Consider the following 24,160-nt stretch of genomic DNA (forward strand, 5'->3'; position numbering starts at 1 on the left):
CTTGAGTAGTCTGACGCGATGAATCGGGGGGCCCAGTTTCGAATCGCTTGCAGATGAGAGATAAGGTACACTTGAAACGGGTGCCAGAGAGAAGACGCATATACCAGTTTAGCTTGGAATAACGTGAGGTGTGCAAGTTCCTTGTATCTGTATGCTTTCCTAAGGTTACGTTCTAGCGTACGCGAAGCTTCAGAGCAAATAGTTTTTATGCGGATTATCTATGATATCGAAGAGGTTATGTGAAGTCCAAGATACTTGTATACATATCTGATGGCGTGGGTTCAGCGGCAAGTTATTTGAGGTGGTAGGTACGGTCCGTTGCGGTGCGTAAACGGAAAAACGTAATGATTTTACTTTTTGGGGAGGGTTTACTGGCATGAACCATGTATGGCACCAAGTTGTGATAGAATCTGGGTTATATTGAAGGGCAATAATGTAATTTTGGGTCGGTGACGTAACGGTAAAGGCAATAATCTGCGAAATATCTCACTTTATACTTCATGTTATAAGGCAAATCTGTATAACTAACTAAAAATAATAGCTGTAACAGTCCGGCCCCTTGTGGAACACTCGATGCTACATTAGAAAGGGGAGTTTTGATTATTAGCGCGTGTGAATTACATTTGACCTTTCAAGAAGTGCTCTATCCACCTCATTAACTTCCTAGTTAGACTATGCCATGAAACTTTTACCAACAAGTAATTATAGGAAACACTTTTTAATGCCTTAAAATGTGTAACAAGCTGATGTCAATTTCCTGTTGTACATCCATGGGCTGAAAGAAGTCGTGTGTGAATTCTGCAAGTGGGGCTTCGTATGAAAGTAGCTTCCTAATACCATAATGCTGCTGAAAAAAAAAAGAAAATAATGCATTTAAGTTATGCCGTCAAGTTGGATGCTATGATATGCTTTGCACGGGACACGAGCGAGAGATATCGGACGGTAGTTGCAGGGGTTAGAGAGTGGGCCCCTTATTTGAAAATGGGCACCACCTGTACTTTCTTCCAGTTGTACAGGGTACATTGCCGGTATCTAAAGACGGTAAATATGTTTGGTATAGTATATAGCTTGACCCTGTTTCGGTGTTTTTGTGAAAATTGTTCCTAATCTGGTCGTAGCCAGCTTATGACGATATTGGGAGTGAACGAATAAGGTTTGCTATTTCCTCTAAATTCAATTCCATTTCGTTTATGCCAAGAGGGAAAATTACGGGTAACTGAATAGCAGCAAAGTGGTTAGTGGATGTAAATATTGAACAGATATAGTCATCGAGTGCTATGGTGCATCGGTCGGGGCTGATTTGGTGGCCGTCTGTCTTTAATAACAGGATATGATTATACTGATTATACTTAGCATTCGTAAGAATTTATTTGGGTTACATCGAAGAATTGCGAGATCTCTTGACAGAAGCTTATCTTCTGCATCGCCGCTGTACCTTGAGATGCTGTTTCACGCATTGCTGGTACAGTTACCAGGTAGCTGGGCTGTTATTTTATTTTGCTTGTCTTTAGAGACTTTGTTCACGATTAAGAAACGATTAGGACTCTTATTGAACCAAATGTTGTTAATGTCAGAGTTTACAAAAATCGTTGGTATATATTTGTTTTGTTTAGGCTCAGTAGGGGTGGGGAGCGTGCTTTTGTAAAATTCCCAATTGGTGTTAGCACTACGGGATCAGTAAGTAGATTTTAAGGATTCTCAAAAACTGAAAATGTTTCCATTGATAGCTACGATATTAGCTTATTTGTAATTATCAATAACTTTTTTAGTAGACGACCTCTTCTTGAGTGGAAGAGTAATTTAAATGTGGAGTAGGTTATCATCGCTGAATCCAGGCAATACTGTTATATCTGTTACGTCATCAGGAGAGGAGGTCAGAACGAGATCGAGGGTGTTGTCACCTCTAGTTGACAATGATATGTCTTGATGAAGGCAGCGGTCTTGAATTAAATCGAAAAGTTACTAGGAATCAGGCGCTCACGATGACATGCCGTTAGACAAAGATAGGAGATGCCAGTTGATATATATTGTCATGTGGTCGTGACATTGAATAACACAGTAGCAGTACTGTGAACGACAAAACTAACTTTTATTGGGCGAACCTGTGCCCACAAAACAGGCTACACTTATAGCGCAACGATAGCGGCGAACACGCTCGGCGATCGTCGAAAATCTGATCAGCGGGTCAAGCGCGTCGGCTTTTATACAGCAATCATCGAATGTTCCAGATTAAACGTTGGGACCCGCATGCCTTCTAAAATGTTCTACACCATTCGTGTCAAGCGATGAAACCAGATAACACAACGTTCGGCGACAACAGACAGCGAATAGAAGCATCGATAACTTTCCAGAAACTTCGGACACATGCAGGCGCGTCCCGCGCTGTGCGATAACATTTGTTAGGCGACAATACTTGTCGCCCGATAAAGACAAGCACACGTGTCAATACCCCCCTCTTAAAAAGCATCGACCCGATGCTGCAAACAAACGAAAGTAATAAGTAAGCACTCATAGCAAAGAAAAAAAAACAAAATAAGGAAAGTTCGTTAGCGTCCGTAAAATGGTTTAAGACGCACCACGTGGACCACTTCAGGTCGTGCGCGACGTCGCTGTGAATGCGAAATGCCGTCTGGCACGACCTCATAGTCCAGAGCGCCAATACGTCGGATGACCTTGTAGGGTCCGAAATAGCGTCGGAGTAGTTTCTCACTGAGTCCTCGTGGGCGTATCGGTGTCCAAACCCAAACACGGTCGCCGGTCTGGTACTCAACACAGCGTCGTCGGAGGTTGTAGTGTCGGCTGTCGGTCCTCTGTTGGTTCCTGATCCGTAGGCGGGCGAGCTGTCGGGCTTCTTCGGCGCGCTGGAGATAGCTAGCGACGTCAACATTTTCTTCGTCAGTGACGTGGGGCAGCATGGCGTCGAGCGTCGTCGTCGGGTTCCTGCCGTAAACCAGCTTAAACGGCGTGATCTGTGTTGTTTCTTGCACCGCCGTGTTGTAAGCGAATGTTACGTACGGCAGGACGGCATCCCAGGTCTTGTGTTCGACGTCGACGTACATCGCTAGCATGTCGGCGAGGGTCTTATTCAGCCGCTCCGTAAGACCATTCGTCTGCGGGTGGTAGGCCGTGGTCCTCCTGTGCCTTTTCTGACTGTACTTCAGAATGGCTTGGGTGAGCTCTGCTGTAAAGGCCGTTCCTCTGTCGGTGATGAGGACTTCTGGGGCGCCGTGTCGAAGCAGGATGTTTTCGACAAAGAATTTTGCCACTTCGGCTGCGCTACCTTTCGGCAGTGCTTTAGTTTCAGCGAAGCGGGTAAGGTAGTCTGTCGCCACGACGATCCACTTATTTCCGGTTGTTGACGTCGGAAAGGGTCCCAGCAAGTCCATCCCGATCTGCTGGAATGGTCGGCAAGGAGGCTCGATTGGCTGTAGTAATCCGGCTGGCCTTGTTGGCGGTGTCTTGCGTCGCTGACAGTCTCGGCATGTTCTGACATAACGGGCGACGTCGGCGGTCAGGCGCGGCCAATAATACTTTTCTTGTATCCTCGATAGTGTCCGGGAAAAACCTAGGTGTCCAGCGGTCGGATCGTCATGTAGGGCGTGCAATACTTCTGGACGAAGTCCTGACGGGACAACAAGAAGGTAGTTGGCGCGGACTGGTGAAAAGTTCTTCTTCACGAGGAGATTGTTTTGAAGCGTGAAGGAAGATAATCCGCGCTTAAATGCCCTGGGGACAACGTCGGTGTGCCCTTCCAAATATTCCACCAGGCCTTTTAGCTCCGGGTCTGCCCGTTGCTGTTCAGCGAAGTCTTCCGCGCTTATCATGCCAAGGAAGGCGTCGTCATCTTCGTCATCTTGCGGCGGCGGGTCAATGGGGGCGCGTGATAGGCAATCGGCATCGGAGTGTTTTCGTCCGGACTTGTAGGTTACAGTGATGTCGTATTCTTGTAGTCTGAGGCTCCACCGCGCCAGTCGTCCTGAAGGATCCTTTATACTCGCTAGCCAACACAACGCGTGATGGTCACTGACGACTTTGAATGGCCTGCCATAAAGATAAGGGCGAAATTTAGCTGTAGCCCAAACGATGGCGAGGCATTCCTTTTCGGTCGTAGAATAGTTGCCTTCCGCTTTTGACAGCGACCGGCTAGCGTAAGCTATCACCTGTTCGACTCCGTTTCTCCTCTGGACTAGAACGGCACCGAGGCCTAGGCTACTGGCGTCAGTATGGATTTCTGTATCGGCGTACTCGTCGAAGTGCGCAAGTACAGGCGGCGACTGCATGCGTCGTTTGAGTTCTTCAAATGCGTCGGCCTGCGGCGTTTCCCACTTGAACTCAACATCACATTTAGTTAGACGTGTCAACGGCTCGGCGATGCGTGAAAAGTCCTTGACAAAGCGCCTGTAGTAGGCACACATGCCAAGGAATCTACGCACTGCCTTCTTGTCGGTGGGCTTCGGGAACTTTGCGATGGCAGCTGTTTTCTGGGGGTCGGGGCGTACTCCGGATTTACTGATGACGTGGCCTAGGAACAGAAGCTCGTCGTAAGCGAAGCGGCATTTTTCTGGCTTCAGAGTGAGCCCTGATGACTTGATGGCCTCTAGTACTGTCGTAAGCCGCCTAAGGTGATCGTCGAAATTTTCGGCGAAGACGACGACGTCATCCAAGTAAACAAGGCAGGTCTGCCACTTCAATCCTGCTAACACCGTGTCCATGACGCGCTGGAAAGTTGCAGGTGCGGAGCAGAGTCCGAATGGCATGACCTTGAACTCGTAGAGGCCGTCTGGCGTGATGAAGGCGGTCTTTTCGCGATCTCTCTCGTCGACTTCTATTTGCCAGTAGCCAGACTTGAGATCCATCGACGAGAAGTACTTAGCGTTGCAGAGCCGATCCAATGCGTCGTCTATCCGTGGAAGGGGGTATACGTCCTTCTTCGTTATCTTGTTCAGACGACGATAATCGACGCAGAAACGTAGGGTTCCGTCCTTTTTCTTCACCAGGACAACAGGGGATGCCCACGGGCTTTTCGACGGCTGGATGATGTCGTCGCGCAGCATTTCGTCGACTTGTTCTCTTATAGCTTCGCGTTCTCGCAGCGAAACTCGGTAAGGGCTTTGGCGGAGTGGTCGAGCGTACTCCTCGGTGATTATGCGATGCTTGGCGACTGGTGTTTGTCGAATCCTCGATGTCGTCGAAAAGCAGCCTTTGTATCGTCGGAGCAGACTTCTGAGCTGCTGTTGCTTAATCACTGGGAGACTTGGATTAATGTCGTAGTCTGGTTCGGGAACCATGGTCGTCGGGGTAGATGCGGCGGAATCCGAGAGGACAAACGCATTACCGGTTTCCACAATTTCCTCGATGTACGCGATCGTCGTGCCCTTGTTGATGTGCTTGAACTCCTGGCTGAAGTTTGTCAGCAACACTTCAGTTTTCCCTCCAAGCAGTCGAGCGATCCCTCTTGCGACGCAAATTTCACGGTCTAGCAGGAGACGTTGGTCGCCTTCGATGACACCTTCTACGTCAGCGGGTACTTCGGTGCCGACCGAAATAACAATGCTGGAGCGGGGCGGGATGCTCACTTGGTCTTCGAGCACACTCAAGGCGTGGTGACTACGAGGGCTCTCCGGCGGTATCGCTTTATCTTCCGACAGCGTTATTGACTTCGACTTCAGGTCGATGACTGCGCCGTGTTGGTTCAGGAAGTCCATACCGAGAATGACGTCTCGTGAACACTGTTGGAGGATAACGAAGGTGGCAGGGTAAGTCCGGTCATGAACGGTAATTCTTGCCGTGCAGACTCCAGACGGCGTGATGAGGTGTCCTCCAGCGGTTCGAATTTGAGGGCCTTCCCACGTAGTCTTAACTTTCTTCAACTGGGCGGCGATGTGTCCACTCATGACGGAGTAATCAGCCCCTGTGTCGACTAAGGCAGTGACTGCGTCGCCGTCGAGAAGCACGTCGAGGTCGGTGGTTCTTTGTCTGGCGTTGCAGTTAGGTCGTGGCGTCGGATCACGGCTGCGTCGTGTTGAACTGAAGTTGGAACGTCGCGTCGTCAAGTCGTCGTTCATCGGTGTAGTCTTGCCTTCCTGACTTCGTCGGGACGGCGGCGTGTCATTGTTATGTCGTCGAGATCGTTTCGTCGTCGTCTTCGTCGGCGGCGGAGGATCTTCGTCAGTTCGACGAACAGCAACCGCACCTCCATCGGTTGCTGCTTTTAGTTTTCCGGATATGGGCTCGCTGACCGGCCCCGGGATGGGCCAGTGTATGGTCGGCGCTGCGGCGACAGGTAGCGTCCAGGTGACGGCGAACGGGATGGCCGTCGAGGGCTCCACTGAGTAGCGGCGAGGTAATCGGCGATGTCACGTGGGCGCTCTCCAAGCTGTGGACGCGGCGCGTTGACGGCGAAACCTCGCAGTCCCATCTCCCGGTACGGACATCGTCGGTAGACGTGACCCGCTTCTCCGCAGTGGTAGCAGAGCGGGCGGTGGTCAGGAGCACGCCAAATGTCCGTCTTCCTCGCGTAGGTGCGCTGGGCGACGGGTGGTCGTGCTGGCGGCGGCAGCGGCGGACGACGAAATTGCGGCGTTACAGGGCCCTGGCGTGGTCGCTGAGGAGGGCCTTGACGGCGTACGACGGCGGCGTAGGTCATCGCTTCGGGTTGGGGTTGCGGTAATTGAGGTTGCACCTCCGGGACTCCAAGCGACCGCTGAACCTCATCTTTGACGATGTCAGCAATCGAGGCCACTTGAGGCTGCGACGACGGGAAGATCTTCTGAAGCTCCTCTCGTACGACTGCCCTGATAGCCTCGCGCAGGTCTTCGGAGGCCAGTGATTGAACTCCGGCATAGTTTGTAGCGTTGGTGCGGCGGTCGAATTGCCGGTTTCGCATCTCGAGTGTCTTCTCGATGCTAGTGGCCTCGCGAAGAAACTCGTCGACAGTCTTCGGTGGGTTTCGTACCATACCGGCGAAAAGTTCCTCCTTAACACCACGCATTAGTAGCCGGACTTTCTTTTCCTCGGACATTTCCGGGTCGGCGTGGCGGAATAGGCGGCTCATTTCTTCTGTAAAAATCGCGGTGGTCTCGTTGGGCAGCTGCACTCGGGTTTCCAGTAGTGCTTGGGCTCGTTCTCGGCGTACGACGCTTGTGAATGTCTTCAGGAAGCCGCTTCGGAACAGCTCCCAGGTAGTCAAGGTGGCTTCTCGGTTCTCGAACCACGTCCTGGCAGCGTCTTCCAATGCGAAGAAGACATGTCGCAGTTTGTCTTCGCTGTTCCAGTTGTTAAAAGCAGCGACCCTCTCGTATGTCTCAAGCCAGCTTTCTGCGTCCTCGAACGTTGAACCGCGGAACGTCGGAGGCTCCCTGGGCTGCTGCAGCACGACGGGGGATGCTGGGGCTGCCATTGGGGTGGACTTGGTGGCGATCTTCCTGCACGTCTCAGGTAGGAGTCCGTGCTCTGGGGGCAGTCCTTGCAGCCGGCGGCTAGCTCGCTGATCTTGGGCGACGTTGGTTTTGTCCTCGGGCTTCGGGCTTGGATCGCGGCTTTGCGGGGGCGTTCGGTACATGAACGCACAAGCACCTCCACCAGATGTCACGTGGTCGTGACGTTGAATAACATAGTAGCAGTACTGTGAACGACAAAACTAACTTTTATTGGGCGAACCTGTGCCCACAAAACAGGCTACACTTATAGCGCAACGATAGCGGCGAACACGCTCGGCGATCGTCGAAAATCTGATCAGCGGGTCAAGCGCGTCGGCTTTTATACAGCAATCATCGAATGTTCCAGATTAAACGTTGGGACCCGCATGCCTTCTAAAATGTTCTACACCATTCGTGTCAAGCGATGAAACCAGATAACACAACGTTCGGCGACAACAGACAGCGGATAGAAGCATCGATAACATTCCAGAAACTTCGGACACATGCAGGCGCGTCCCGCGCTGTGCGATAACATTTGTTAGGCGACAATACTTGTCGCCCGATAAAGACAAGCACACGTGTCAATATATATATATATATATAAGTTTATGTATGGTTGAAGTCGCCAGAAAGGCATATGGCTGCATTACGTTATTGTTTTTTACGTTGCTTAAGACAGAATGAAGAATATAACTCAAATATAAGAACTTGTTTCATGGCCTATAACAAGCACCAAATGTAATTTTAAAACAGGCATTGCCTACACAGACTTAGATTTGTTCCAAGTTCCCATCTTGACGTATGAGCTAAGATGATACAGTGCATTTAACAGCAAAGAGCCCTCCCCCCCTCCCCCTCGCCTCCTGCGGCAACCCTATCACAATGGTACAGCAAACTTCGTATCGGGAGGAAGAACTTCACTATTTACGATGTTATTGTTCAGCCATGTTTCAGTTATTAAGATGATCACCAGTGATGCCTGCGACAAAACTGTAAAGTTCATCAGGATTGCGGCTGTTTGGCCTTGTTGGTTCAAAATCTTGATAAAATGTACCGCAGGAAAAGATAGACAGAAAAAATGAGACGACAAACTATAGTGCTAACTTCCTGCACATGTTTATTTTCAGCTACCCGCTGTTTAAACTGAACACTCAACCCATTGCGCATACGCAATTTGCTTTCCTAGGAAGAATAAGTGCTTATCTGGCCGGTGCACTGGTGGGGTACTCACAAACCGAGAGCCAAGTCGGGATATCTTTGCAGCGTCTCTTATTTCCTCTAGTTGGTATACACGCAGCATTTGGGTAAAAATAAAGCGCAAATGTTCTTTCGTGACCTGTTAGTACAGTGGTATATCGTAACCCCTTTCTTGGTGGTAAACATTATGTAGAAGAGAAGGGACACTGCATGAATGACTGGTTAAGAGAATACTTACACAATGTCGAGAAAGATGTCCGCAATGTTGACTTGCATTTCACGGCAGTTCTTGTGGCTGTGAACCGCTTTTTCTTAGCGTAGTTTTTTCAGCAGTAGCGGTGACGAGTTACACGTGAAATGATAGAGGCTGAAAAGATCTCCAGATTTGACTCTGCACGTGTGAGTGCCCCATTTGTGCTCCTGTCCGATAAGGAGCTACCGTTCCTAACAAAGTAATTGCGCATGCTTGATGGGATGCGTGTTCAGTATAAACACCCCCCGCCTCGTTGAAAATAAACATTTGTTGAAAGTTAGCGATCGTCTGTCTGTCTGTCTGTCTGTCTGTCCGTCCGTCCGTCCGTCCATGTGTCTGTCCGTCCGTCCGTCCGTCCGTCCATGTGTCCGTCCGTCGGTCCATGTGTCCGTCCGTCCGTCCATGTGTCCGTCCGTCCGTCCATGTGTCCGTCCGTCGGTCCATGTGTCCGTCCGTCCGTCCGTCCGTCCGTCCGTCCGTCCGTCCGTCCGTCCGTCCGTCTGTCCGTCTGTCCGTCTGTCCGTCTGTCCGTCCGTCTGTCCGTCTGTCCGTCTGTCCGTCTGTCCGTCTGTCCGTCTGTCTGTCTGTCTGTCTGTCCGTCTGTCCGTCTGTCCGTCTGTCCGTCTGTCCGTCTGTCTGTCTGTCCGTCTGTCCGTCTGTCCGTCTGTCCGTCTGTCTGTCTGTCTGTCTGTCTGTCTGTCTGTCTGTCTGTCCGTCTGTCTGTCTGTCTGTCTGTCTGTCTGTCTGTCTGTCTGTCTGTCCGTCCGTCCGTCCGTCCGTCCGTCCGTCCGTCCGTCCGTCCGTCTGTCCGTCTGTCCGTCTGTCCGTCTGTCCGTCCGTCCGTCCGTCCGTCCGTCTGTCTGTCTGTCTGTCTGTCTGTCTGTCTGTCTGTCCGTCCGTCCGTCCGTCCGCCTGTCTGTCTGTCTGTCTGTCTGTCTGTCTGTCTGTCTGTCTGTCTGTCTGTCTGTCTGTCTGTCTGTCTGTCTGTCTGTCTGACCGTCCGTCCGTCCGTCCGCCTGTCTGTCTGTCTGTCTGTCTGTCTGTCTGTCTGTCTGTCTGTCTGTCTGTCCGTCCGTCCGTCCGTCCGTCGGTCCGTGTGTGTGTCTGTCTGTCTGTCTGTCTGTCTGACCGTCCGTCTGTCCGCCTGTACGCCTGTCTGTCTGTCTGTCTGTCTGTCTGTCTGTCTGTCTGTCTGTCTGTCTGTCTGTCTGTCTGTCTGTCTGTCTGTCTGTCTGTCTGTCTGTCTGTCTGTCTGTCTGCCTGTCTGTCTGTCTGCCTGTCTGTCTGTCTGTCTGTCTGTCTGTCTGTCTGTCTGTCTGTCTGCCAGCCTGCCTGTCTGTCTGTGCTACCATTTGTCAATATGAAGTTCATAGCGCTTTGTTATTACGCTTCTGGTTTTATCGTAAAGCCTATGCTCAACTGCGCAAAATTAAAAGCCGGCCGCGTAGCAGAATCGAATATAAGAGGAGTACCAATGCTCAACTGGACAAAATGAAAAGCCGGGCGGGTAACAGAATCGAAAATAAGAGCCTGGAGGAATGTCACCGGGTACTATCAGTTCGTGCTTTCAAACACGTGATTAGAGAGTTTGGAGCGTATAATGACACTATCAAAAGCAGGATCATAACTATGACACATATCTCTTGCGTGAAGTTCGTCGAGGCGCACTTTTGCTGGCGGATAAATAAAAAAAGTTGCCGATAACTTTAATACGCTAAAGAGGATGAAGGCGAAAGCCTGTACGCACACGAGACGTTTATTGCATTACTTTACATTTTCATTCGAATGCTTTCGTACTTCTTATTACTTGTTTTCTCCCACTAGAGGTCGTGGGTTCGAGTGCCTTAAATATATATATCTTAATTAACTTCGCAGTAATTAACACCAAAGGTCGTGGGTTCGAGTCTCGACCTTCACGATGTCAATTGGAATACAGCGTGGAGATACGGCCGGTTTTCCCATATCTTCATGTTGGGTCGTAGGTTCGAGTGTCTTAATTGACTTCTCCATAATTGACCCTAAGGGTCATGAGCTCTACTCCCACCAAAGGTCGAGGGTTCCACTCCTACCAAAGGTCGTGACTTCGACTCGCGACCTTCACGATGTCCATTGGAATCCAGCTTGAAGATTAGGCCTGTTCGCCCATATCTCCATAGTGGCTCATGGGTTTGAGTGTCTTAACTTCGCCTTCGTTAACATCAAAGGTCATGGCTTCGACTCCTACCAAAGGTAGAGGGTTTTTACTCCCACCAAAGGCACTAGGTTCGACTCTCGACCTTCACGATGTCGATGGGAACCCAACTTTGAGATATGGCCGGTTCGCCCATATCTCTAAGTGGGTTCGATTTCCACCAAAGGTTGTGGGTTCGAGTGCCTTAATTCGTTTTAAATAACACTACAGGTCGTTGCTGACGCTTCTTCTTCCCCTCTGCTTCACGCTTTCCTATAACGAAATTGATGGCCTAATTCGCCCTAATTAACACCAAAAGTCGTGGGTTCGAAACCTACCAAAGGTCTTGGGATCTTAATTTTGCTATAGTTAACTCCATACGTCGTGGGTTCGACTCCCACCAAAGGTCGAGGGTTCGACTACCTATGAATTTTGCTGCCATTACGCTGCACATCGGATTTTTCGACCCATAAGCCATTTAATGCTTTCGCCGTATTAACTTGGAACGTACAACAGATTGGTTACAAATGTATCGCTAGTTCGTGGTTGGCATCCTTTGTGTAATGACACGCATCGACATTATGTCGACGCTGATTCTGTCATTACAATCTTGACGTCATTACAATGAGAATGGAATGACTAAAAAATACTTGCAAAATACATCCCTAAGTATCCACTGTTTGAGCTGTTTTCTTTCTTTTTTCTTACGTGGGGCTCAGGTACAGCTAACGAGATTACTGTGATCAAAAACCAGACGGGCAAGCTCTACTGCAACGTCACACTGCCGACAGGTGGCGGCGTCGGCGACGAGAACCCAACGCAGATACGGTGGTACAAGGGCGCCGAACTCATCTACATGCTCACATCGGAGGGCCGTAATGTGCCGATTAGACAAATGACGCACCGGCCGAGTGCCTCCTGGCGGGACAGGCTACAAGTACGCACCACGAGGCTACCCATTTGGCTCAGCATCGACCCGGTAATGCTGCATGATCAGGGATACTACCAGTGCCTCGTCTACTACGGCACCGACGTCAAGAGGAACGTCAGTCACTTCCTACGCGTCATAGGTTTGTACCGATCCTGGTCTTTACTCCCCGTCTTCCATGCAGGGGAACATCTTTAAAACGGAAGCTATAATGAAAGCAGTATGGCATGGGGGAGCAGTCGAGTAATAAGAAAAGTTTATTCAACTCTGGAAAAACATAAACCTTTACTAAATGGACCCTGAGGCACCTTTCTTGCAAAGCTTTAACTTTTTCCGGCCGAGAATTTCTATTTACTCTCGGCATTGCTAACGTGCTCTATATCAGGAGATGGTCCGCTGTATCTTGTGCGGCGTCAGCGTTACTCGGCCTGTCAAGCGTCGTCACGCTGGAATTTTTCTGTTCAAGTTCTCTGTCGAGGATGCTTATTGAGCGTAATGTATTTTCATTTATTACTTGAACAAGTTAGTAATGAATCTCGTTTCAGTCATCTGGACAAATAAATGTGGCAGCTACTTATTTAGAGACGAAACTCTGAGAAAATAGGCTACGGAAAAGTTGACTGTTTCAATCATCATCAGTGATAAAACAACCGAAAAAGAAAAAATCAGGAAGCTACAGAAAATTTTCAAAAAGTCATAAAAAGAAAGTAAGAGGCATGAAAAAAAGCGGCAGTGGTTGTAGTACATGGTGAAAGAAAGAGATAGTAAAGTGCTGAAGTTAATGTTTCAGGGGCGTCTTGAAACTTTGACAAGAGCTGCTGCTACACAATCGGCATTGTGGAATACGATGCTCATGCTGCCAGCTCTCTAACGAGATAGAGAGAGAGTTTGGAGCTCCTTAATGAATCCTAGAGAAGGGTTGCCTGGCGGCACACCTAGCACGCTGCACCTAGCGGGAACTACGAGAAATAAAATGATAGGCACAGTGAACGTCACTGATAGACAAAATACCCAAAACACATCGCAATACGTAACATACAATGACAATATATCATTCGAAGTAGAACAAAATGTTCTGACTACCCAATTTTAGCCACAAAATCAAGTTTTGACTTGCGTTTGGCAACGGAACCATGGTTTTGTATCACCTTCAATTTACCCTTGATGCTCTCATTACACAAGCAGCATGCATAATATTCTGGTGTCTGTGGTGTACATGTTGCTGCATATGTTGATGTTAGTGTACTGAATCGAATTTTTTTTTCTCTCACTCAATTGCCTTTCATCCCTCACCATCTACGTGGAATAACATGCCAAGCCTGTCGTTTGGCAAACCTTTTCGGCGACACTTAAAATTTATCTCTCACTCACCTTGTGTGTGCGCGCGCGCGTGCCTGTGTGCGTGTGCTTGTGTGTGACCTTAATATTCAAACACTAAATATCAATTTCTAATTTTCTTCCAGAACCTCCCGAGAATGTGGTAATCATATTTGGAACTAGGCCCCGCGAAATTCGCCTTTCTGCAAACCAAAAAGTGAGGCAAAACGAAGGTGAAGATTTGTACCTAGAGTGCCACGTCATCGGAGGTGGGTTAACGATATTGGAATTTGCATTTTCCGCATGCTATTATGTTTCCAATTACCAGAATGCGCTGTTCTTTAAACATTGTGCGTGTGGATACTGTGCATGTATTGCTCTGTTTTAATGCTGTGCAAAAGCGTAATGAGGGAAGGGCAAACCAGGCACGTTGGTGCATGTTTTGTTCTTCCGCAAAACACTTCGTGTACAGCAGATGCGATTCGGCTTGCTCATCTTAACACCTGCTTGCGCAAGCGCATATTTGGAGAACTCACCATTGGACCCCAGACGTCTTCCTTTGTTTTTGTCTTCCTGAGTTTCTTGTCAATCGGTTTTTACAGTGATGAAATGACGGAAACCGTAAATGAGTACTGCATGGCGTGTTGAAGGGAAGCACAGCATACACCATCATAAGCGACACTGACATGCAGCCCCACTTAATACGTGCGCTACATTGTGGAAATGTGCACTTCACAAAGGTGATCTCACCGATGTAATTTAAAACAATACATTATTCTACATAACATGCACATTTGTTTCTCGACAAAAAGCAGGCAGTTTTCAGTGCATGTTCTTCTTGTAAAGGGCCAGCACAGCGAATTCCTTTGGCGAGAGACAATCCGCAGTTCGAGATTAGGACCACAGAAAATGTGTTGACGACTACCAATACAAAGATCCTAAAAGATGTCAACGAAGGACATAATCGTCGTCCTCTCGATATTTTTTTTTCAGATACCACGCATGTTAACAGCTTCAGAGTGGATCCATATGGTACATCGGCGAGAGTCATTTGTCCCGAAAACTTTTGACCAGCTTAGACCAAGCAACCCTCGCAGAATATCTCATTACTTTCCCTGTGTAGTTGATGAAGCTTGGAAGGCAGCATGAGGATTTTAAATTAGCCGGCTTGATCATCTTCTGCACTGGACTAGTTTGGCAGCCTTACGAACCACTGTCGACTGACTCACATACTGACTCGTATTCACAGCTTTCATCTTAATGAGACCCGCGTGGCTTCTGGGCACAACGGCAAACAGCAAAGTATGGTACATGCGACTCCATCAGGCCGGTAGAACACTTTTTGTTTACAATCCGTGGTGCAAACTAATGCTTTCTTGCAATCGCAGTGCTTCATATATTTTCATTTGTGCTACTTCCAAGACAATCCACCGTTGGTGGATCCATATGTGTAATGTATTACGCCCATTTGCAATGCTAAAGCTACCTATCCTCCTAGTGACTTTCAAGTTAATGACGTCCCAAATAGACTAGTTTCTCTCGTTGGCTGCCGATAAAGTACTGTATCGCGAGGCTGTGGCGCTAGCCTAAGGTTTATTAGTCTGATTACTCAACATGTTGCAAATAATTATTGTCTAACCTCATCTATTGCGAAGTTAAAAGCAATGCATATATATGTCAGTACACACAGTTCATTGTCAGAATTTTGTCTATGGATCGATTCATCGCTTGCAATATAATTTATTGCACTTCATTACTCCTTTTTGTTCGCTGTTACACGTTACTAAGGAACCATTTTCAACAGTGAAATTTTTCAGACAAGATGTAAATGTTTCTTTTTCAATAAAAGACATCTTTCTTTTAGTTCCCGTTGTCTTTTAACCTTCAGCCTTATACCTTAGAAGACCAATGGCTTCCTTCGAACGCAGGTAAGCCAGAGCCCCGCATTCGTTGGCTGGAAAGCGACCGGAAAGGCAGCATGTCATATGGAAGCGAGAGGGTGCTGAAGGTGCCACGAGTTCCACGACGCTTGGATAACACCAGCTACACCTGTGAGGCCTCCAATAACAACATTACCGAGCCGCTTCGGACATCGGTGACTGTTCTGTTGAACCGTAAGTGCGGTGTGGCTCCTCCTTCCATCAACAGATAACGTTAAGTGGTGCTGTCGTGATGCTGGCGGGGACTACTGTATTGCTACTCGTATAGTGGGATGATGTTAGCGCGTTCTTGCAGTGCGCTTTTCACTAAAGATCGCGAGAACTGCGATCACTTCTATAATAGGTGAAACCTTTGTGGCCGACTTGTTGCCTTGTAATGTTTGTGCAGTTATGTGTCAGCGTTCATGCTATGCGCGCCCTTCACACAAAGTGGGAAAGCCAGCACTATAGCTGCGAGTCCTGTGACCCTTTCGCTATTCGACATATTGTTTGCATATCCCCGTTGGCATAGTGTTTTACACTGAAATTCTTAGTATTAAACTTTTGCCAAAATGGGGGACGTGACATTGTCTATAGTATTGCGTCTAAATGTTTGCAGAACCATAACTATGTCGCTCAAGATCTCTTTAGAGCTAAGCTTTCTTTGCCTACTCTTTGGGTTTCCTGCTTGTCCTTCGGTCAGTTTCTTGCTTAGTGAAGGGGGATGATTCTGGAAACAGCCTTTGGGTTTTGGAAGATTCGCTTTTTCTGTATGGGAGTCTTACTGTCAAAGTTAACAATGGCAAAGGGGAGGCAGCAGTCCAAATGTTCAAGAAAAACCTCTGCCGGGATAAGGCAGTCATTCTGAAAGGAAACAACACCGTATGAATCAATTGTTTCCCGAACAGCTACAAAGAAGTCATCATACGGTACGGAATAAGATAACTCCTCAATGTCCACAGACATTGCAAATTTCGTCCCCGGTACTCCGATCCTCAAATTCTGCACGAGGCTGTCCGAATGCTTGAGCACAAATGGTTCCTCTGGTGCGAGCGTTGTGAGGTAACGCTGAAGAAAAACACTGATGTTGCGCTTCCAACTGTCTCCATCTGTTACTGTGGCTCGGAAGGGACATAGCGGCTTATGGGTTTTTGCAGCAAAGAATACCCTGAGGCCGTCACCTTTGCAAGACTTTACCACCTTGCATTGTGTCTCCAGTTTCAAGACATTCAGAAGAGTGATTGCCCTGGCCTTGACTTTCGCAGGTGTGGCGTCCACTTTGAAGTTTTTTTATTATACAGTTATTAAGTAAATTTGAGGTGAGCACCCTCAAATTTACTTAATAACTGTATAGGAAAAAAACTTCAAAGAAGTGGACGCCACCAGCCTCAAATTCTCACGTTCACCTCCACCAGCGCAAGAGCTGTGGACGTGATAAGGAGGGCTTACCATAGCTGCGGAAATGTTTCACAGAAACTGGGAGCAACTATTTGCAAGGAGGGTGCCGTTCGCTGCAGTCTGTGTGTCTCCAACTCTGCTTAACTGTTTTGCGCGATCGCTCATGTTTTCTTTTTTTTTTTGTAGCACATGCTCCGGTGATCACGTCCCAACTATCAGACATCTTATGTGGAAGTGCGAAAGACTGGAAGAGGCTAGAAAGAAACACTGTCCGCCAAAAAAGGCCGCATACGAACGCCAGACTTGTCCTAAAATTGACAGAAGAGCGCTCTCGCACTGAGGGGAGCTTCGCATGAAAAGCCGCAATATTACGACATATCTAGCCCTCTTACATCCTCAATCGTCACGTAGGCCAAGCCTCCCTTTTATAAAAAAAATAATTATTTCTTCTCTCGAGTTTGCGGTTTTCTGTACGAACATGTTTTCGTATGTGTGTACCATACATACGATTTATTTATACATGCATGTCCGTAGCATTACACACATGTACGATATATAGATATCAGGTAAATTCACTCAGTATTGAATGTTGCATGCTTTCTTTACCCGCGTACTGCTATACAAAAACCCTGAGATTTCCATATCCTCTTCAGGTGCTGTGTTTATGCCCATACTGCGAGCAAATTCTGGCAGAAGCCTAAGATTACCATGTTCTTGTGGGAACTTGGCTTGCATCAGGACTGCCACGGAGCCTTTTTTTAAACGTAAGGTGGTCTGTTTTTGTCCCAACAGTGAAACCCGTGAACGTGAGCATCCGCAATAAGGACACGCCGCTTAAGGCCGGAGTGCTGGCTCGCGTGGAGTGCGAGTCCTACGGCTCTCGACCGGCGCCTCAGTTCTCTTGGTGGCTGGACGGCAAAGAGCTCGTGAACAACTCAAGAAGTGTCGAGAACGACCTCTCCGTACTATACTTCGAACCAACCGTACAGAACAACGGCCAGAAGCTCACGTGCATTTCTAGGAATCCACTCATAAGAGACAGCGACTGCGTGGACATTTGGACGCTTGATGTTCACTGTAAGCTCGACTGTTTTGACTCTTTGTATTGCGCATGACTAATGCAGTAACCTTAAATGAAATGATTTCGAGGTTACTTTCTGCTGTTGTCACTAATATAATTCATCTTGAGGTGCAAATTCTTCAGAAAAACTGCGCAATTTCGTAAGCTTGTTTGCCTTTGGTACTTCTGCAGAGTTAATGTAAAGCTTTACAAACGTTGCATGCTGAAAAATACTCTGACAATCCTGAAAAGACAACAAACAGTAAGCGTAAATATATTACACAAAAGCGGCCGTGTGTGTGTGTGTGTGTGTGTGTGTGTGTGTGTGTGTGTGTGTGTGTGTGTGTGTGTGTGTGTGTGTGTGTGTGTGTGTGTGTGTGTGTGTGTGTGTGTGTGTGTGTGTGTGTGTGTGTGTGTGTGTGTGTGTGCGTGCGTGCGTGCGTGCGTGCGTGCGTGCGTGCGTGCGTGCGTGTGTGTTACTTTCTCACTTTATTGACACAGCTCCAACAAGTCCAATTTTGCTATTGCCATTTAGATAAGATTAGTTAACTCCAGTGAATGCACCTTCTCGAAAGAACATTGTCCGTGTTTTATTCGAGTTAACTATAATTTGTTATTCTGTGTTCATTTTGGCAGTCAAGCCACAGATAACGCTGCTCTTCAAGGGTGTACGAGTACAGTTTGCGAACATCACGAGAGGAGCGACTGTTTCCTTGGAGTGTCGGACATCTGGAAACCCTCGCACCGGGAACATCACATGGCTTGTCAACAAACAACGGCTTCCCCGAAAGTCGTCGCCAAAGAAAGGTGTTTTCTTCCGGGACTCGACAGTAATCGACATCGTGAACGCTAACCGAAACCACAGTGGCAGCTACTCCTGTTCAGGGTTCAATGCTGTTGGAAGCACAACCAGCAACGAGGTGTACCTACGAGTACTGTGTACGTGGCTTTCCGCATTTAGATTCATACAGCACTGCGTCACTCGCACGCTTGCTCTCAGTTTCAGAAATGTTCGTATACTAATCAAATTCCATAGCTAATTGACTTTACACACGCGTAAGCTGCTGTGCTAAAACATGAAGCATGCAGGCTTTTCATGTTCAGTCTGAAATGTTCACAACACGCAAAAGTCGTCTTTCTTTATCCGGCTTTCTCCCTCCTAAACGTGAAATGCACACAAGCTACCTGAAGGCATCAATGTTGCCGGATTCGGGACCCTCGTTACACAAGTAATTTCTCCTATGTTGTCGTCGGTGTCAGTGTTTGTTGGCTTCTTATGATATGACTAATAAAAATCGGGCCCCTCGGTTAACCCCCTTTCTTCACGTTTATTACTTAACGAGGGTCCCGAATCCGGCAACATTGATGCCTTCAGGTAGCATGTGTGGGTTTATTGACCGGTTGCCTTCACCCAAAAAGATCACGTCCTCGTGACGCCTGCAGCAGAAAGGATGTTCCACGTCCGCCGCCAAGGCCTGTGAGTTGTGGCGCTGGCTAACACTCCCAGGGTTCTACTAGGACACATAAATACCCAAGAAAGTGGATGGGAAAACAGCGCCGTGGTAGCTCAACTGGTAGGGCATCGCACGCGAAATGCGAAGGTTGTGGGTTCGGTTCCCACCTGCGGCAAGTTGTTTTTTTATCCACCTTAATTTCCATTAATTCTTCGTTTCTTTTTCATTTATTAGGCACAATAATTTCCCCTATGTTGTCCTCGGTGTCAGTGTTTGTTGGCCTCCTAAACGTGCTATGCACGGTGAAGTGTGTAGCGGGGATGAGACATAAGGCTGATGATGCGGGAAATATTGCTATGCACTAAGCTTATGAACATTGCCATCTGGAAGACGCTTGAGCGGAACTGGGAAAGCTACACCTCATTAGCACTCCCATTGATATCTTATTTATCACCAGTAACCAGCATCTTCAAGTCACATGAAACTGCTGCTACAATACGATTAGCAGCAAGGCCAAACCAGTTTACTTGTTTTTTGTTTTCGTTTTATTAACGTGTTTTTAATGTTCAAAATTTATATTGACGTCTGCACTCTCTCATTGATTCTCTTGTTTTCTACCGTTCACATAACTGCTTACAATTACTGATCCGCCACAACAAAAAAACCATTTATCTCTCACTGCAGAGTTCAAGGCTTTCCATGCTAAGACAACATGACGAACAGTCATTCGACGAAAATGAGTGGCTCGGTGACTGAGATGTGAGCACACCACTCACATTGCTGACGTTTGCCACGGCAGCGTTCTAGGCAGAAACACACTGTTAAATGTTATTCAAAGCTGCACAGTAGCAATTGCTCGCAGCAGCAGATTTAACAGTAAATATCTAGCCTATAATTGTAAGCGCAGTGGCATTGGAAACGGGTATTTGAGCATATGTGTTTGGTGGAATGTGGCTTCTCTCTTCTCTCTCAAAAATTAGTAACGGGAAAAGAGTGAAAATATCGACAGTATACTTAGGACGTCAGCACTATTGAAAGAAAGCGCTAAAACACAAGCTGCGTCGTGATGTCAGTTTCAGTTTTTTAGCAGGCTGAGGAGTACATGCCTCAATAGCTAATCGGCAATCACCTTGCCATAGATGATTTCATAGGTAGAATAGAAATGACCAAAATATAAGTATTGGCCGTAGTAGTCGTCTACAACAATTTACTGTGTATAAGCAGCATTATGACGTCGGGCGTCCCGCGCCTTCATATTCTGGAGCTTAGATTAAGGAACTGAGGGCACTATGGAAGGGTGGAATCATGATTCGTAATATCGTGCTATTACCAATGTCCTAATAAAATTCGCCCATCGGTGTGGTACAGTGAAGAACAAAAATTTGGCAGAAAGCAAGTGAAGAGCGTGAGTTAAGCAAAAGTTACTGTGACTGGCAGCGATAGATATGTACTAGCTGCCTCATGCACCACTTAAATTTGTTAAAATCTCATTCGCCACGACACATGCAGTATCTTTCGGTCCTAATACTATACTTACTGGTGTTTATTCTCTTGATCCAGCATATCTCCATTAGTTCTCGAAAGAAGGCCGCATGAAAACGAGCGCTCTATAAATGACGTGTACGATTCAAAAGCCTACCCCTCACTGTACGTTACCTGTGGCTAGGTTGCTGTTACGTAGATTGGTGTGCTAGGTCGCGTTGATGTACAATCAAACGAAGCTCTTTCATTTTGCATCCACAATCGACGGCGCCTGCAGATGAGCCCGAGTGCATGGACGTCGTGGACAGCTATCTGACTGCCGCGCTGGACGAAACGGTGCGCGTTCCGTGCCGGGTGGCCGCGGACCCACCCCACGTGTCCTACTCGTGGTCCTTCCGAAGCAGCCTGGACGAGATGGCCACGAGAAACCTGACCACCCCTAGAAACGGCAGCGGTGGCCTGTTCTTCTACCAGCCCAAGGTCGCAGCCGACTTCGGCACCGTCTACTGCTGGGCACAGAACGACATCGGCCCCATGGCCAAGCCTTGCATCTTCCACGTGGTGCTCAAAGGTATAGATGCGTAGCAGAGGCCCCGCGCCGCACGCAGTATACCATAGGCGCATTCTGGTTGCATGCTAGAGGCCCGCCTACTGCCCTTGTTCCTCCACAATCAATAGAGCATGACACCGAAAAATTCCAATTCTGAACGGCCGACTTAAAATTGCCAAACAATAAAGCGGCCAATAACTGTGCAACGATAACTTGTCCGAATAAATGCTGCGACATCTTCTTTGCACAAGAAGCAAAATATGTTAACCAAAAACTGTTGAATTATTTCTTTATTTTCATTCGAATTATCGCGGGGCTTAATGAGAAGTAAAAAATTAAAAGAAGATCGTGCAGCTTTGCATCCTGAGGGAACTGCAATGATCCTTATCAGAAGCTATCTGCCAATGAACTGGTGTTCTCCTGTACGCTGGGCTTTAATCTGGGATTTCGTAAGATATTGAGCTTCGTGGCGCAATACCTATAGGGCAAAGAAGCTTTTGAGCATCAGCTGCTCCCACAGAACCTGGGCACTTGTAGAGTTACAACAGTGGAACGTATGCGAAAAAAAAAAAACGCCGAATATTCGTGCAACTTCTCTTTTTTTCCTGCTCGTCTTTCGCGGTGTAGAATTATTTCCGCCAACCATCTTCTCTTCTATCCCTTCCTTTTTTCTTCTGTCGATTTTTGCAGAATCTGAGGACACTATGACATCATACGTTCTTCTTGCAGTCATCATAACATTTTTGTTCGTTCTTATTCTTGTGCCCGTTGTGGTCGTCATCGTCGTGCAAACCAGAGAGCGAGACGTCAGAAAAAAAGGTAAGAAGGGCCAGTTCCGTGCAACCTTGCTACGCCAAAATTAAATAAGCATGCTACGGCTAAAGATAGCGAGTCCTGGCACTCTGCAATTATAGTACGCTTAAAATTGCATGCCAGCTGTAAAGTTATATCTGAGAAAGCGGCTTTGCAACGAATTGCGTTTCTAATCTAATCTTTTCTAGACAAATCTAATCTAAAACATCTAATCCAATCTTTTCTAATCTAAGCGGCGGAAGCTTCAGTACGTTACTAGGACGGCAGCTGATTTTTTCATCTTTCATTATTGAATAATTTGCACCTTCGCAGATGGCGGCTCACCTTTGCATTGCTCGAAACGAAGTATTTTGTTTTGTTAGGCTGCATTCCACCGACAAGTTGGCTGATCGCACGTGCCTGCTGTTGTTTTTCAATTTCGTGTTCATAAAAACTTCTATTTCTGTTCCAGGTCAGAATTCGTCGCTCCCGGTGGTGACACCGAAGGATCACACTCTGCCAAAGTCCATGTACGGCGACCATAGTGTATGAACTCCGGTGCGCATGAGCGCGCACGCATGTTTGCGTCGTATTTCGCGTTTCGCTCATGAGTTACTTTGAGAAATCGATCTTTCTCTTTTTCGTATTTTGGTGCCGGATGCGGCGGTGCAGAAAGCGCCCGTTTAATGGCTCAAATATTAGGTAACTGCCACTGTTCACAATTGCGCTCAGCTAAGCAGGGGCGTCGAAAGTGTTCCACAGAGAAGGAAAAATAAAGCTGAGGGGGAACATGATATTGCGTTTGACCCCACAGACTAATGCTGTCAGCGCACTGTTCGGTCAGTGGCCCCGAGAATAAAATACGAAAGGAGAGGAGGTGGAACTACATGTATCTACGCCTGATGTAAAAAACGGGCCAGTCTTAAAGGGTACGGGCATTTAGTATTCCAGCCCTGATTTTATTTGGAAGTTTCGAAATTCGATATTGCCTGATAGTTATTGGAGGTTTCGAAGAGAATATTTTATGCGGAAACTTCGAAAATAACTTACTCTTAATAAGTACCTACCAAATGCGTCTCCTGAGGCATCTTGTTCAACAAATTTGAAAGAAAATATAGAAGTAATATTGACTTGAAGGCTAATGGGCAACCTAATCTGCTCTATGTGACATGTTATAACCGCTTCTCCATTCCCAATGCAATTTTGGCTACCCCACTTCGACCAGCAGATTGCGATGCACGGCAGTAATTATTCTAACGGATAAGAAAGGATGGTGGTTATCCCTCCTCAGTACTCACTTCAGACGCCACTGCAGTTCAGAGAGAAAAGGATAACCATTCTGAAATGATAAGATGATGGAGTAAAATGTGAAAGCAGAAAATATGACCCCTGGTATAGCGGATGCCGTCTTGTCCTTGTAAAGTGAGACTAAGCGTGCAAAAACTGAGGCATCGCAGATGAGAAAACGCAGCGATGAAAAGAGGGAAAGCAGACGGTCGCAAACATTTGCTGTCGAAGCAAATACCATCCTTACTTGCTTACGTTGATCGCTCTCACGCACGTGTGTATACAGACCGGGCAGCCACATCGCACTGTACAAAGTAAAATTGCTGTGCGACGTCGTGGCCCAGCAAAGATATTTCTTTTTTTATTGTTGTTATGCGTGTTGGTCATCCTAGTATTGCAGAGTCCGTTATTGAAATTTTCCACAGCTCGAGTTAACAGTAGGGCGTTTGTTAATTTTTTTTATGTTCTTTACGTGTTAGTCCCGACGACAAGCTTTTTTGCGGCTGGGTTCCGCTACTTTCTTTTTCCTTGCTCGTTCTTGAGCTCGGCGTAACATTCACGTTTTCAATAACTTAAGGTCCTAATCTGAACATTGTTATCCTTTCGACAAGATGTGCATCAAAAACGCAACATCGCGCTTCGATATGTGCCAGCACTGACCGCTATCAATAAACTTGAGCTAATGTAGTATTATGTTCCCGTTATATTTTGCGCGTTTTTTTAGATGGCTGAAAAATAGCAAGGGTTTGCAAACTCGCTAGTAATATTCATTGTTTTGATGAACCACATGTGTTTATCAAAAATAAGTAGGCGATGTTTTATTTTCTATTAGAAGCACGCGGCAAGCAGAAACGCTCATTCAACGTTTAATAATGTTTGCGTTTCAATAAACGACGATAATGAAGACAGAATACATGTAATAGGTGATATTATCT

At 47.2% G+C, this 24,160-nt stretch overlaps 1 protein-coding gene across 2 annotated transcripts in view; it reads left to right on the top strand.

The window, feature by feature from the left end:
* LOC135912057 (B-cell receptor CD22-like) overlaps positions 1 to 23,944 on the top strand; it is a 142,509-nt gene extending 118,565 nt beyond the window's left edge. The window contains exons 2-9 of one of the 2 annotated variants that reach the window (XM_065444433.1): positions 11,830 to 12,108; positions 13,430 to 13,552; positions 15,212 to 15,397; positions 17,393 to 17,677; positions 18,297 to 18,599; positions 20,874 to 21,167; positions 21,837 to 21,965; positions 22,411 to 23,944. In XM_065444433.1, coding sequence (XP_065300505.1) covers positions 11,830 to 12,108; positions 13,430 to 13,552; positions 15,212 to 15,397; positions 17,393 to 17,677; positions 18,297 to 18,599; positions 20,874 to 21,167; positions 21,837 to 21,965; positions 22,411 to 22,490 — 1,679 coding nt within the window. In that variant the 3' untranslated portion in view covers positions 22,491 to 23,944. Of the gene's footprint in view, positions 1 to 11,757; positions 12,109 to 13,429; positions 13,553 to 15,211; positions 15,398 to 17,392; positions 17,678 to 18,296; positions 18,600 to 20,873; positions 21,168 to 21,836; positions 21,966 to 22,410 lie in introns of both variants that reach the window. The other variant, XM_065444432.2, reaches the window with a different exon arrangement.
* Positions 23,945 to 24,160: the final 216 nt, after the last annotated feature.

Source organism: Dermacentor albipictus, chromosome 1, assembly GCF_038994185.2.
Source record: "Dermacentor albipictus isolate Rhodes 1998 colony chromosome 1, USDA_Dalb.pri_finalv2, whole genome shotgun sequence".
NCBI lineage: Eukaryota > Metazoa > Arthropoda > Arachnida > Ixodida > Ixodidae > Dermacentor > Dermacentor albipictus.